At 41.3% G+C, this 11576-nt stretch overlaps 2 protein-coding genes across 2 annotated transcripts; one reads left to right on the forward strand and one right to left on the reverse strand.

Annotated features, from left to right (window-relative positions):
• Window positions 1-246: 246 nt before the first annotated feature.
• Window positions 247-1393, forward strand: LOC117885962 (olfactory receptor 14A16-like). Its single transcript, XM_034787552.1, has one exon. The coding sequence runs from the start codon at window positions 268-270 to the stop codon at window positions 1222-1224; it is 957 nt and encodes a 318-aa protein (XP_034643443.1). The 5' UTR covers window positions 247-267; the 3' UTR covers window positions 1225-1393.
• Window positions 1394-10358: 8965 nt separating this feature from the next.
• On the reverse strand, window positions 10359-11315 carry LOC117885902 (olfactory receptor 14I1-like). Its single transcript, XM_034787434.1, has one exon. It carries the CDS (start codon window positions 11313-11315, stop codon window positions 10359-10361), a length of 957 nt encoding a protein of 318 aa, XP_034643325.1.
• Window positions 11316-11576: the final 261 nt, after the last annotated feature.

Here is an 11576-nt window from a genome sequence, read left to right on the forward strand (position 1 = left end):
TTCCTCAGATTGGGTAAAGTGATGAAGCTCTGTTGACTTTAAAGTAGCCGACCCAATTTACACAACTGTGATAACACTATTGAATGATTGTCAGAGGTGAGGAGCACTAACATCACCAAGTCATTGTAAGTGATGAGTGCTGGGCACCTTTGACATTCATACAATCAGATATTAGGGGAAGGGGAATCAGAGTCATTCTCTCTGTCACTCTAATTCTGACCTTTCTCATTCCCTCAACAGGCATCACACAACATACTGAGGAAGAAAATGTCCAATCAAACCACTGTGACCGAGTTCCTTCTCCTGGGATTCTCTGATGTTCGGGAGCTGCAGATTTTACACTTTGTGGTGTTCCTGATGATTTACCTGGTGGCCCTGATGGGGAATCTTCTCATCATCACAGCCATAGCCCTCGACCACCATCTTCACACCCCCATGTACTTCTTCCTGGTGAACCTGTCCATCCTAGACCTCGGCTCCATCTCTGTCACCATCCCCAAATCCATGGCCAATTCCCTCATGAACACCAGGTCGATTTCTTATTCTGGATGCTTCACACAAGTCTTTCTCTTTATCATCTTTATTTCAGCAGATTTTGCATTATTGACTGTCATGGCATACGACCGACACATCGCCATCTGCCGACCACTGCACTATGAGACAGTGATGAACAGGAGATCATGTGTCCAAATGGCAGCAGGTGTGTGGATCAGTGGCATTCTTTACTCTGCCCTGCACACTGGGAGCACATTAGTGATATCTTTCTGTGGAGGCAACGTGATGGATCAGTTCTTCTGTGAAATCCCCCAGCTCCTCAAGCTCGCCTGCTTTGACTCAGACTTCAATGAAACTGTGGCTATTGTCTTCAGTGCATGCTTAGCCTTAAGCTGCTTTGTTTTCATAATTGTGTCATATGTTCAGATTTTCAAAGCAGTGCTGAGAATCCCCTCTGCGCAGGGCCGGCGTAAAGCCTTCTCCACCTGCCTTCCTCACCTTACTGTGGTCTCCTTGTTTATTTGCACTGGGACTGTTGCCTACCTGAAACCGGCCTCCAGCTCAGCATCAGGTCTGGATCTCATGGTGGGTGTTCTCTATTCCGTGGTGCCTCCAATGATGAATCCGATCATCTACAGCATGAGAAACAGGGAGGTGAAAGGTTCATTGAGTAAACTGATAGGTTGGAGGTTATTCAGCAAGAATAAAATGTTCATATTTCTCTATTGATAGCAATTTCATTCTGAATTTCCTTATAAATATAATCAGCTGACGACATTATTGCCTCCGTGTGAACATGCAACATCTTTATGCAGAATTGGGTATTTGCACCTGTAAAAATCCAGACAAACATAACTCAAGAATAATAAGACTTACTTTAGGTTTACACCAATGTAAATGAGATCCAGAATCTATCTATCTATCTATCTATCTATCTATCTATCTATCTATCTATCTATCTATCTATCTGTCTAATAACCTTGCACATAAAATGAGTAGCCATAGCAAAGTCACTAGTGGGGTCTCTGGCTCTTATTTTTCAGGATAAAAACTCTGATTGAGATATCAACTCATTTGTTCTTTGTGTATTTTTTGTTTCTTTGTTAGTTTTTTTAATTTATATGTTTGTAGTTGTTGGAGGCTTTTATTTGTTTCTTTGTTCCAGGTATGTTTGGAGGTGGGAAGGACTGGAGAGATTGGGAGGCTTTGGTTAGTGTGACATTACTCAGGGCACCATCTGGACTGCTAAAGAGCTGTGTCTCCTCTGTTCTCCAACCTGGGGTGCCTCTTACACTGCTCTTCTGTGAAAACAGCAACTCCTGGTCAGTAAATACACAGTCTCCAGCATGTCACTTGCTCCAAGGTATAGAGTATCGAATGCTACTAGCTAGCCACTCATGAATTACACTGCAGCAGAACACCAGCAGACTCTCAGTCCCAGGCTTTCCCCCAGAAATGTGTGTCTTATACTACCCAACACACTACTGGATGATACAGGTTCATCTATAGTTCATCATTTCATCAAAGGAAAATGATATACATCAACCTTGTTGTTCCAAATGGTTTTTCCCATACACTTTAACCCAAACTTATCAGTTGGATAAAACCAGAGAACAAGTTTATTAACTACAGTAAGAAAGGAAAGTTTTTAAGTGGCTACACGTAATGAAACATAAAAGTCAGAATTGGTTACAAAGGAAGGGAAAGACAAAATGTAAACTAATGGCTAACTTAACGAGCTAGCAGAATTCAAAGCAAAGGCATTTCTCTTACCACATGCTGCAGTAAATTTCACAGCCTGGGTCCCTTTTCAGTCCAGAACTTTTACCCCTTCTTTCAGTGTCCTTCAGATATTCATTGATGTCATGAGCAGAGAGATGGGAGGAGGTTGGGGGCAAGTGTTTTACTCCCCATCTTTATAATTCAAATTCTTGTGCTAGAAACATCCTTGCTGAGTCATGGTGGACATGAGGTTTGAATGGTCCCTGTGATGAAATGTAAATTTCTTGTTCACACCTTCCCCCTGCCAAAAAATGGATGTCTAAGTACGTAATGGTCCATTAACACCAGCCTGGCTAAGTCTTGCTGTCTTTCAAAAATTGGTATGTGGGTGTGCTCCCAAATTGTAATATATTTCCAGCAACATCATACAATGAAATGTTATAAGTTTACATTGTGTAGCTACTCATATTTTAACAAGATAAAAATATTTAGCAGATCATGGTAGAAGGTCATAAAGAGTGGGGTCCTGCAGGGATCAGTTCTGGGTCCAATTCTGTTCAATATCTTCATCAACAATTTAGATTATGGCCTAGCGAGTGAACTTATAAAGTTTGCAGATGATACCAAGCTGGGAGGAGTTGCAAGTTCTTTGGAGGATAGGATTAAAATTCAAAATGATCTAGACAAACTGGAGAAATGGTCTGAAGTAAATAGGATGAAATTCAATAAGGACAAATGCAAAGTGCTCCATTTAGGAAGGAACAATCAGTGGCACACATACAAAATGGGAAATGACTGCCTAGGAAGGAGTACTGCGGAAAGGGATTTGGGGCTTATAGTGGACCACAAGCTAAATATGGGTCAACAGTGTAATGCTGTTGCAAAAAAAGTGAACATCATTCTGAGATATATTAGCAGGATTGTTGTAACCAAGACCCGAGAAGTAATTCTTCCACTCTATTTCACACTGATTAAGCCTCAACTAGAGTATTGTGTCCAGTTGTGGGTGCCACATTTCAGGAAGGATGTGGACAAATTGCAGAGACTCCGGACAAGAGCGCAAAAACGATTAAAGGTCTAGAAAACATGAGCTATGAGGGAAGATGAGGGGAAAATGGGTTTGTTTAGTCTGGAAAAGAGAAGACTGAGAGGGGACATGATAACAGTTTTCAAGTATGTAAAAGATTGTTACAAGGAGGAGGAAGAAAAATTGTTTTTCTTAACCTCTGAGGATAGGACAAGAAACAATGGGCTTAAATTGCAGCAAGGGAGATTTAGGTTGGACATTAGGAACAACTTCCTAACTCTCAGGGTGGAATAAATTGCTTAGGGAAGTTGGGGCATCTCCATCATTGGAGATTTTTAAGAGCAGATTAGACAAACACCTGTCAGGGATGGTCTAGATAATACTTAGTCCTGCAATGAGTGCAGAGGACTGGACTAGATGACCTCTCAGGGTCCCTTCCAGTTCTATGATTCTATGAGCTTTTAAATGATACCTCACAAGGCATACTTTGTACAAAATATAGCATACCCTTATAAAAGGGTGAAAAGGCTGTGTGACAAAGTGGGGTTTTCCCCTTGTTATGTTGCATGTGAGTCTTACTGTTCTGTACTAATACTGTGTGTACCTCAGTTTCCCTGTGTACTGCACCAATGCCTAGGTGTTTGGAATTGGATGTGTGACTTTTGCTGAGGCCCTCGGGGCAGATGAGGCTGCCCAACTGCCTGCACCTAACCTATGGCCAATGCCCTTCATAACCTGAGAATCAGGAGAGAGCATGCTTTCAGAAGTCTTAAAGAGCAACACTCTGATGCGGAAATTACAGAACCCAAACTACCAAAAAAGAAAATCAACCTTCTGCTGGTGGCATCTGACTCAGATGATGAAAATGAATATAGATTCATAGATTCATATATTCTAGGACTGGAAGGGACCTCGAGAGGTCATCGAGTCCAGTCCCCTGCCCTCATGGCAGGACCAAATATTGTCTAGACCATCCCTGATAGACATTTATCTAACCTACTCTTAAATATCTCCAGAGATGGAGATTCCACAACCTCCCTGGGCAATTTATTCCAGTGTTTAACCACCCTGACAGTTAGGAACTTTTTCCTAATGTCCAACCTAGACCTCCCTTGCTTCAGTTTAAACCCATTGCTTCTGGTTCTATCCTTAGAGGCTAAGGTGAACAAGTTTTCTCCCTCCTCCTTATGACACCCTTTTAAATACCTGAAAACTGCTAGCATGTCCCCTCTCAGTCTTCTCTTTTCCAAACTAAACAAACCCAATTCTTTCAGCCTTCCTTCATAGGTCATGTTCTCAAGACCTTTAATCATTCTTGTTGCTCTTCTCTGGACCGTTTCCAATTTCTCCACATCTTTTTTTAAAATGTGGTGCCCAGAACTGGACACAATACTCCAGCTGAGGCCTAACCAGAGCAGAGTAGAGCGGAAGAATGACTTCTCGTGTCTTGCTCACAACACACCTGTTAATACATCCCAGAATCATGTTTGCTTTTTTTGCAACAGCATCACACTGTTGACTCCTATTTAGCTTGTGGTCCACTATAACCCCTAGATCCCTTTCTGCCGTACTAACGGCAGAAATGTGTGTAATATGTGTCAGTCTGCACTGTTTTGGATCATTATTGGGCAGTACCCATCATCAGCATGGAAGCATGTCCTTTGGAATGGTGGCTGAAGCATGACGGGGCATATGAATGTTTAAAATATCTGGCATGTAGATGCCTTGCAATGTCGGCTACAAAAGTGCCATGCAAACACCTGTTCTCACTTTCAGATGACATTGTAAACAAGAAGAGGGCAGCATTATCTCCAGCAAATGTGAACAAACTTGTTTGTCTTAGCGATTGGCTGAATGAGAAGTAGGACTGAGTGGACTTGTAGGCTCAACATTTTTGTACTGTTTTGTTCTTGAATGCAGTTATGTAACAAAAAAATCGAAATTTGTAAGTTGCACTTTCATGATAAAGAGATTGCACTACAGTACTTGTATGAGGTGGACTGAAAAACATACTTCTTTTGATTGTCATTTTTACAGTGCAAATATTTGTAATAAAAAATAATAATGTAAAGTGAGCCCTGTGCACTTTGTATTGTGTGTTGTAAGTGAAATCAATATATTTGAAAATGTAGAAAAAATCCAAAAATATTTAATACATTTCAGTTGGTATTCTATTGTTTAACAGTGCGACTAAAACTGTGATTAATCATGATTAATTTTTAATTGTGATTATTTTTTTTGAGTTAATCACATGAGTTAACTGTGATTAATGAACAGCCCTAATGGTTACACATAGCGGGATCACACATGTAGGAGACTACTTAAAATGAAATCAGCAATTCATATGAAATGGGCAATTAACACAACTCTGTAGAGCTGTCAGCAGGGTCCATAGGGTCCAAAGGAGCTACAGCCAATTTACACCTGCTCTGCAACCAATGTGAATTAAATATGTTTTAAATGCCATGTAGCATTGCCTCTGCAGCCCATTGAGCCTTTTAAATTAGTGCTGTCTGCAGTAAGAGAAAAAAATAATGTAATGGCTGAGCATGAAAGAAAGAAAGAAAGAAAGAAAGAAAGAAAGAAAGAAAGATAAAATTGGTTAAAGGAATCAATTACCTATAGCAATGACAACGTTCTTGGTTCAAGCTTGTAGCAGTGATGGAATAAACTGCTGGTTTGTTAAGTCTCTGGTTTCTTCCAAATCATTGGAAGGTCCTCAGTCCCTTGGTTAGAATGCTCCCATTAGTATAAGTTCATAGTCCAGAGGTTAGAGCAGGAAAAAGGCAAAATGGAGATGTTTCCAGCATCTTTTACAGCTTCTCTCAAGTGAAGGGAAACCCATTGTTCTCACTGTGGAAAATTACAGGTGACAAGATGGTGTTTGGACTCACATGGGCAAGTCACATGTCCACACATGATTTCACTTAGTCATAGCAGGAAAGTCCATTAAGTGCAGGTAGGCATCTTTCATTGTGAGTTAAGTGTTCTTTAATGGGCCATTTACTTGAAAAGTTCATTCACAATGAGCTCGCTAAACACCTTACGGGTGCTACCCAGAAGCAAACATTTGAAATACAGGTATAGAGCTAAAGCTCATAACTTCAGATACAAAAATGAGACATGCATACCAATAGCATAATCATATTCAGCAAATCATAACATTTCTACTTGCACCTTACTTGACACACTTTGTATAAGATTTGTTGCAATTATATAACAGTGGTAGCAACAATGATTTACATGGTCATATTTTAATCAGATAATATCACGGTTCCTTGGAGGGGAGATTCCTTGTTCAAATCCCTTTCACCAGGCAGAGTGAAGTATTGAACTTGAGTCTCCCACCTCCTGGGTAAATGCTTTAACTACAGAACTAAGGATTATGAGGGAGGCTGCCTCCCACCATCAGGGAAACAGAGCTGTGGTTGTCCCCATTGGGCATTAGCAGGGAGTGAGTAGAAAACAGTTCAACAGCATGGGCCCAATGTATCTTGGATACAAATCTGCTGATTTCATTGGAGAGGTACCAGGAATGGGCTTGGTCCTGTGGCGGGACCTGTAAGTGATTGCAGCATTCTTAGAAATTAGAGCAGAAACAAGGGGCTGCAGAATGTGGCACAAATGATACAGTGGACTCTTGCTCCAGGCTGTGAGTTTTGACTGGGATATTCAGAGTGGCTTCATGGAATTAGGTGCCCAACTCAGTTTTCCTGGTCAATGGGAATTAAACATCTTACACCCCTTTGAATACACCAGCCTTACTGCACAGAGATTTCTGTCTTATCCCCTTGTATTCTACTTTTCTTTGCATCGCCCTAACCCTGAGTGGCCAGATGATTCCCCCAAGGGTCTGAAGTCTGACATTTTTCAGTAGTACATTTAGAAGCCCGGGAGGCAGCTGAGCAGTTTTTCACCACTCTGCATTCCCTGGAAATGTGCTTCTACGCTGCCCTGGAGGGATCCTTTCTAGACATGACAGAGGATTCCCTTCTCCATACTTGGACATCTCTATAGTAACAGAACACAGGTGTGCAAATATAATTCCAGTGATGTTGATATTTGTGTGGCAGGGCATATCTTCTAGGGACTGGACAAGGAACCCCAGTCCATTTCTGAAGGCCACCATGAAGCCATCAAAAAGTACTAACTTCTCTCTATTTATAAAGGGGTAAGTAAGTTTGGAAGCCTACGTCCATGTCTGTAGACATCTCCTAAGCTAAGAAAAATACATAGGTCATACAGCACATGATTAAAGTCAAAAGAATTGGGATGTAGCACAAGAAGAGAATCCTACTGTCAATGAGCCACCAGTTGTTTGATCACCTGCCTCAGCAGATTCCGGTTACACTGGTGTAAATTATTACATGAGAGCAGAGACTCTGTAACATGATGTTATAATAAGGCCTAGATTCGGGAGGTGTTACTCTTGTGTAGCCAGGAGTTAGCCCTGGTAGGCAACGAATGGACATTGGTATTTACTGAAATATATATTATAACACAGCAGAATACAAAAGCTGCATCTTGATTTATGTCTCCTAGATGATTGAGTGAGCTTCTACCCACTTTCATTTGAAGAACTGAATGAATACAGCAACCCATATATGTGTGCATAGTAATTTTACTTTTAAAATACTTTTGATTGAGGTGAGGTCATGACCTCTTTGTGGTTACATTCCATGCATATTCCACCAATGCAAACATGAACATTCAAGGAAGCTGAGAACGTGAAGGAACTGGGATGGGATTCATCAAAAGACCCAAGGAAGTTGGGTTTTGAACACCCAATGGAAGTCTACAGGAGTTTCATGTCTAGTTACCCTAGGCCCAGTTGACAGTCTCATTCATATGCCCAAATCCAGAAAAGCACTCATGCATAAATTTATCTTTAAGCTTGCAGTGGGACTTCCCACACGTTTAAAGTCAACAACTTGCTTTTTCTAGATCAGTGCCTTTAGTTCCGAATATTCAAAGGAGATGAGTTTTAACTTCATAATCGTTGTGTGTTCGGACAAGAAGGCTAACGGCATTTTGGGCTGTATAAGTAGGGGCATTGCCAGCTGATTGAGAGACGTGATCAATCCCCTCTATTCGACATTAGTGAGGCCTCATCTGGAGTACTGTGTCCAGTTGTGGGCCCCACACTACAAGAAGGACGTGGAAAAATTGGAACGAGTCCAGCAGAGGGCAACAAAAATGATTAGGGGTCTGGAGCACATGACTGATGAGGAGAGGCTGAGGGAACTCGGATTGTTTAGTCTGCAGAAAAGAAGAATGAGGGGGGATTTGATATCTGTTTAAACTACCTGAAAGGGGGTTCCAAAGAGGATGGATCTAGACTGTTCTCAGAGGTACCAGATGACAGAACAAGGATTAATGGTCTCAAGTTGCAGTGGGGAAGGTTTAGGTTGGATATTAGGAAAAACTTTTTCACTAGGAGAGTGGTGAAGCACTGGAATGGGTTACTTAGGGAGGTGGTGGAATCTCCTTCCTTAGAGGTTTTTAAGGTCAGGCTTGACCAAGCCCTGGCCGGGATGATTTAGTTGGGGATTGGTCTTGCTTTGAGCAGGGAGTTGGACTAGATGACCCCCTGAGGTCCCTTCCAACCCTGAAATTCTATGATTCTATGATTTACACCAACTGACAATCTGCCTTTCCATTTTCAAGAATCTGGATTATAATTTGTCAATGTATCTGGTCAGCAAAGAGAATCAGAGCATATTAAAATGTAATCAGATGAAACAGCTAAAAGTTCAAACACTTAATAGTAATCAAGACCTTATTGTAAATGAGCACTGGTGTACAAAATGGTGACAGAAATTCTGTGGTGAATAATGGTGACAAATTAATACTTTTAAGAAAATCATGATCTGGGCACTTGGTAGTCAGGAAAGAAGCTGACTATCTATCTATCTATCTATCTATCTATCTATCTATCTATCTATCTATCTATCTATCTATCTATCTATCTATCACACTCTCNATCTATCTATCTATCTATCTATCTATCTATCTATCTATCTATCTATCACACTCTCCTTTAATCTCACTTATATTATATGCGCAAATATGGTAGTAATAATAACAGTAACAATAAGTAGCCAGCTTCTGTGATCCATGGCATATTTTGTCACTTTTGGATCCTTGTGGGATAAACCACCCTTGGCCAAATACAGATCACTTTAAAGTAAATGGCTAAATCCTAGTTGTTTTGGTTACAGGGCTAGTTGCATCTCTTACCCCCTCAGATTTGTGCTTCATGCCTACACATTTCATAGGGTAGAAACTCATGATTCTTCCACTTTTATACCCAGACCCAGGCTACAGCACCCAGTTCACCAACCATGGTCTGATTGGGTTTGGGTCCTGCAGTTCTTCCCACAGAGCTGTGACCAATTGTAAGTTGAGTGACCAGCTGGTCTTTTCCAAAGTATAATTTACTTAGCACATCAGGAACAAAGAAAATTGTGCTCAGACACATCACTACTAACAGACTAAAACCCCATCATTTGAACATAAACTCAGCCATCCCTATACCTACAGAAATTCTTTCCCATCTCTTGATCAGCATGGGAATTAAAAGTTGAGCTGTCTTGAACTCCCCTCCACCCCATGAAAGGCATGACACACTGACACCCTCAATACAAGGAGAGAACAACAAAGAAAGAGGGGAAAAAACACATGCTTTTAAGCAAACATACCCCCACCTCTTCAATTCACAGAAAACAGACCAACCAGCAAAACAAATCAAGGAACAGAGGCAATCAAGCAAATAAAACATCTCTTATCCCAAACATAAATTTTACCCCTCCCCCCAAAAAAGAGATGAGCCAGAGAGTAGATGAAGTTGACTAATGACTTTGCTGTAGCTACTGATTTAATGTGTATGGTGCTCTGATGATGTAGTGATGGTAGCCATATAAATACTTAAGATGGATTAATAGATAGGTTCGGATCTTATTTATACTGTTTAATTCTACAGTAACTCCACTGACTTCAGTGGAATTAGTCTGGACTTTAACCACTACATAAACACATTGCAGGTGATTTCCCCATGAAAGAATATTTCCATCAGTTGAATGTAGCTATAATGAAACACAGAATAAAATGACAGTCACAGGAGAAAGACAAACATATTATTCTTGGTGAATAACTTCCACACAGTCAGCCTCCTCAGGGCAGCTTTGATCTCCTTGTTCCTCATGCTGTAGATGACTGGATTCATCATTGGAGGCACCACAGAATACAGAACAGCCACCACGAGATCCAGCCCTGATGCTGAGCTGGAGGTAGGTTTCAGGTGGGCAAAGGTTCCAGTGCAAAAGAACAAGGAGACCACAGTGAGGTGAGGGAGACAGGTGGAGAAGGTTTTATGCTTGCCCTGCTCAGAGGGGATTCTCAGCACTGTCATGAAAATGTGAACATATGACACAATGATTAAAGCAAAGCAGATTAATAGCAAACATGCACTAAAGCCAAGAATGCCAACTTCACTGAGGTATGAGTCAGAGCAGAAGAGCTTGAGTAGTTGGGGGATTTCACAGAAGAACTGGTTGATGACATTGGACTGGCAGAAGGGTAACCTGAAGGTGTTTCCAGTGTGCAGGGCAGAGTACAGAATGCCACTTGTCCAGGCACTGGCTGCCATTTGAACGCAAGCACCCCTGTTCATCACTGTCTCGTAGTGCAGTGGTTGGCAGATGGCGACGTATCTGTCATACGCCATGACAGTGAGTAAAGCAATATTGGATGCAGCAAAGAAGACAAAGAGAAAGACTTGGGTGATGCATCCAGCATAGGAAATTGACCTAGTGTTCAATAAGGAGTTGGCTATGGATTTGGGGACAATGACGGAGATGGATCCGAGGTCTAGGATGGATAGATTAATCAGGAAAAAATACATGGGGGTGTGAAGATGTTGGTCGAGCGCTACAGCTGTGATGATGAGAAGATTCCCAATTAAGGCTGCCAGGTAAATTACCAGAAACACCACAACATGTAAAATCTGCAGTTCTCGGACCTCAGAGAATCCCAGGAGAAGGAACTCAGTCACTGTAGTTTGGTTGGACATTTTCTTCCTCAGTTCATTGTGTCCTGCCTGTGCAAGGAAGAATAAAGACTATGGTCATCATTTTACTCTGTGTTTCATTATAGCTATATACAACTGCTGAAAATATTCTTCAATAATATCTCATGATGTGACTGTCACAGGAGTACTGCACTCATCGGTTCCATGACCAGGTCTGGTGAATGCTCCTTTCTCCTGACAATCAGACCATGAGTCAAGTGCATTATCGCACCAGTGTAAATTGGCATTGCTCCCAGTGTTGCT

The sequence above is a fragment of the Trachemys scripta genome, chromosome 12, assembly GCF_013100865.1.
Source record: "Trachemys scripta elegans isolate TJP31775 chromosome 12, CAS_Tse_1.0, whole genome shotgun sequence".
Classification (NCBI taxonomy): Eukaryota; Metazoa; Chordata; order Testudines; family Emydidae; genus Trachemys; species Trachemys scripta.